Source organism: Trypanosoma theileri (genome assembly GCF_002087225.1).
Source record: "Trypanosoma theileri isolate Edinburgh chromosome Unknown TM35_Tth_124_V1, whole genome shotgun sequence".
NCBI classification, from domain to species: domain Eukaryota; phylum Euglenozoa; class Kinetoplastea; order Trypanosomatida; family Trypanosomatidae; genus Trypanosoma; species Trypanosoma theileri.
In genome coordinates, this window is record NW_021639966.1 from 8,904 (window position 1) to 9,610 (window position 707).

The 707-nt window shown below is 51.2% G+C and overlaps 1 protein-coding gene across 1 annotated transcript; it reads left to right on the forward strand.

The window, feature by feature from the left end:
- Window positions 1-2: 2 nt before the first annotated feature.
- On the forward strand, window positions 3-650 carry TM35_001241020 (surface protease GP63; the record flags this gene model as incomplete). Its single annotated transcript, XM_029031817.1, has 1 exon — window positions 3-650. A coding segment is annotated over one exon (648 nt), but the record flags the coding sequence as incomplete, so codon positions are not given.
- Window positions 651-707: the final 57 nt, after the last annotated feature.

Consider the following 707-nt stretch of genomic DNA (forward strand, 5'->3'; position numbering starts at 1 on the left):
AAATCGCATCACAAGTAAATAGAATTGCGTTTTGTTTTTCGGAAGGTATACCTGCTCTTGGAGGGTCACTGATCGGGAAAGACTCGTGGTGCCTAGATGGTGAGTCACTCCATGTGAATTTAGACGACGTCAACGTGAGGTATAACGTGGCCGCAGTGTGTGCGCTGGTGTCGTGTGATGAGAGCAGTCGTACAGTGAAAGTGCAGTACAACGGTAGCGACGAATGGCACAACTGCCCCGAAGGTGAGTCCATCGAAGCAAAGCCACCTACGTTCAAAAGCGGCCATATCAAGTGTCCCAATTACACTGAAGTGTGCACCATTGCCTCCAACGGCAGCAGTCTTATTACAGTGGTCGATCCACCCACTGATCCGACACCCCCTCCTGATGGTGATGGTGGTGGTGGTGGTGACAATGATGGTGATGATGCTGGTGGTGATGGTGGTGGTGGTGGTGATAATGTTGGTGACGACAATGCTGGTGGTGGTGGTGGTGGTGGTGATAATGTTGGTGACGACAATGCTGGTGATGATGACAATGCTGGTGGTGGTGGTGGTGGTGGTGGTCATGGTGATGGGTGTGCCACTGCTTCCCCCATCGCTTTGTCAGCTCTTGCCCTCATGGTTATCACGCCAATGTTATTACCGTAAACGGTATCAATGGTCCCACTTCACGCCATTAGATAGTGACACAGTGATGTCATGTGC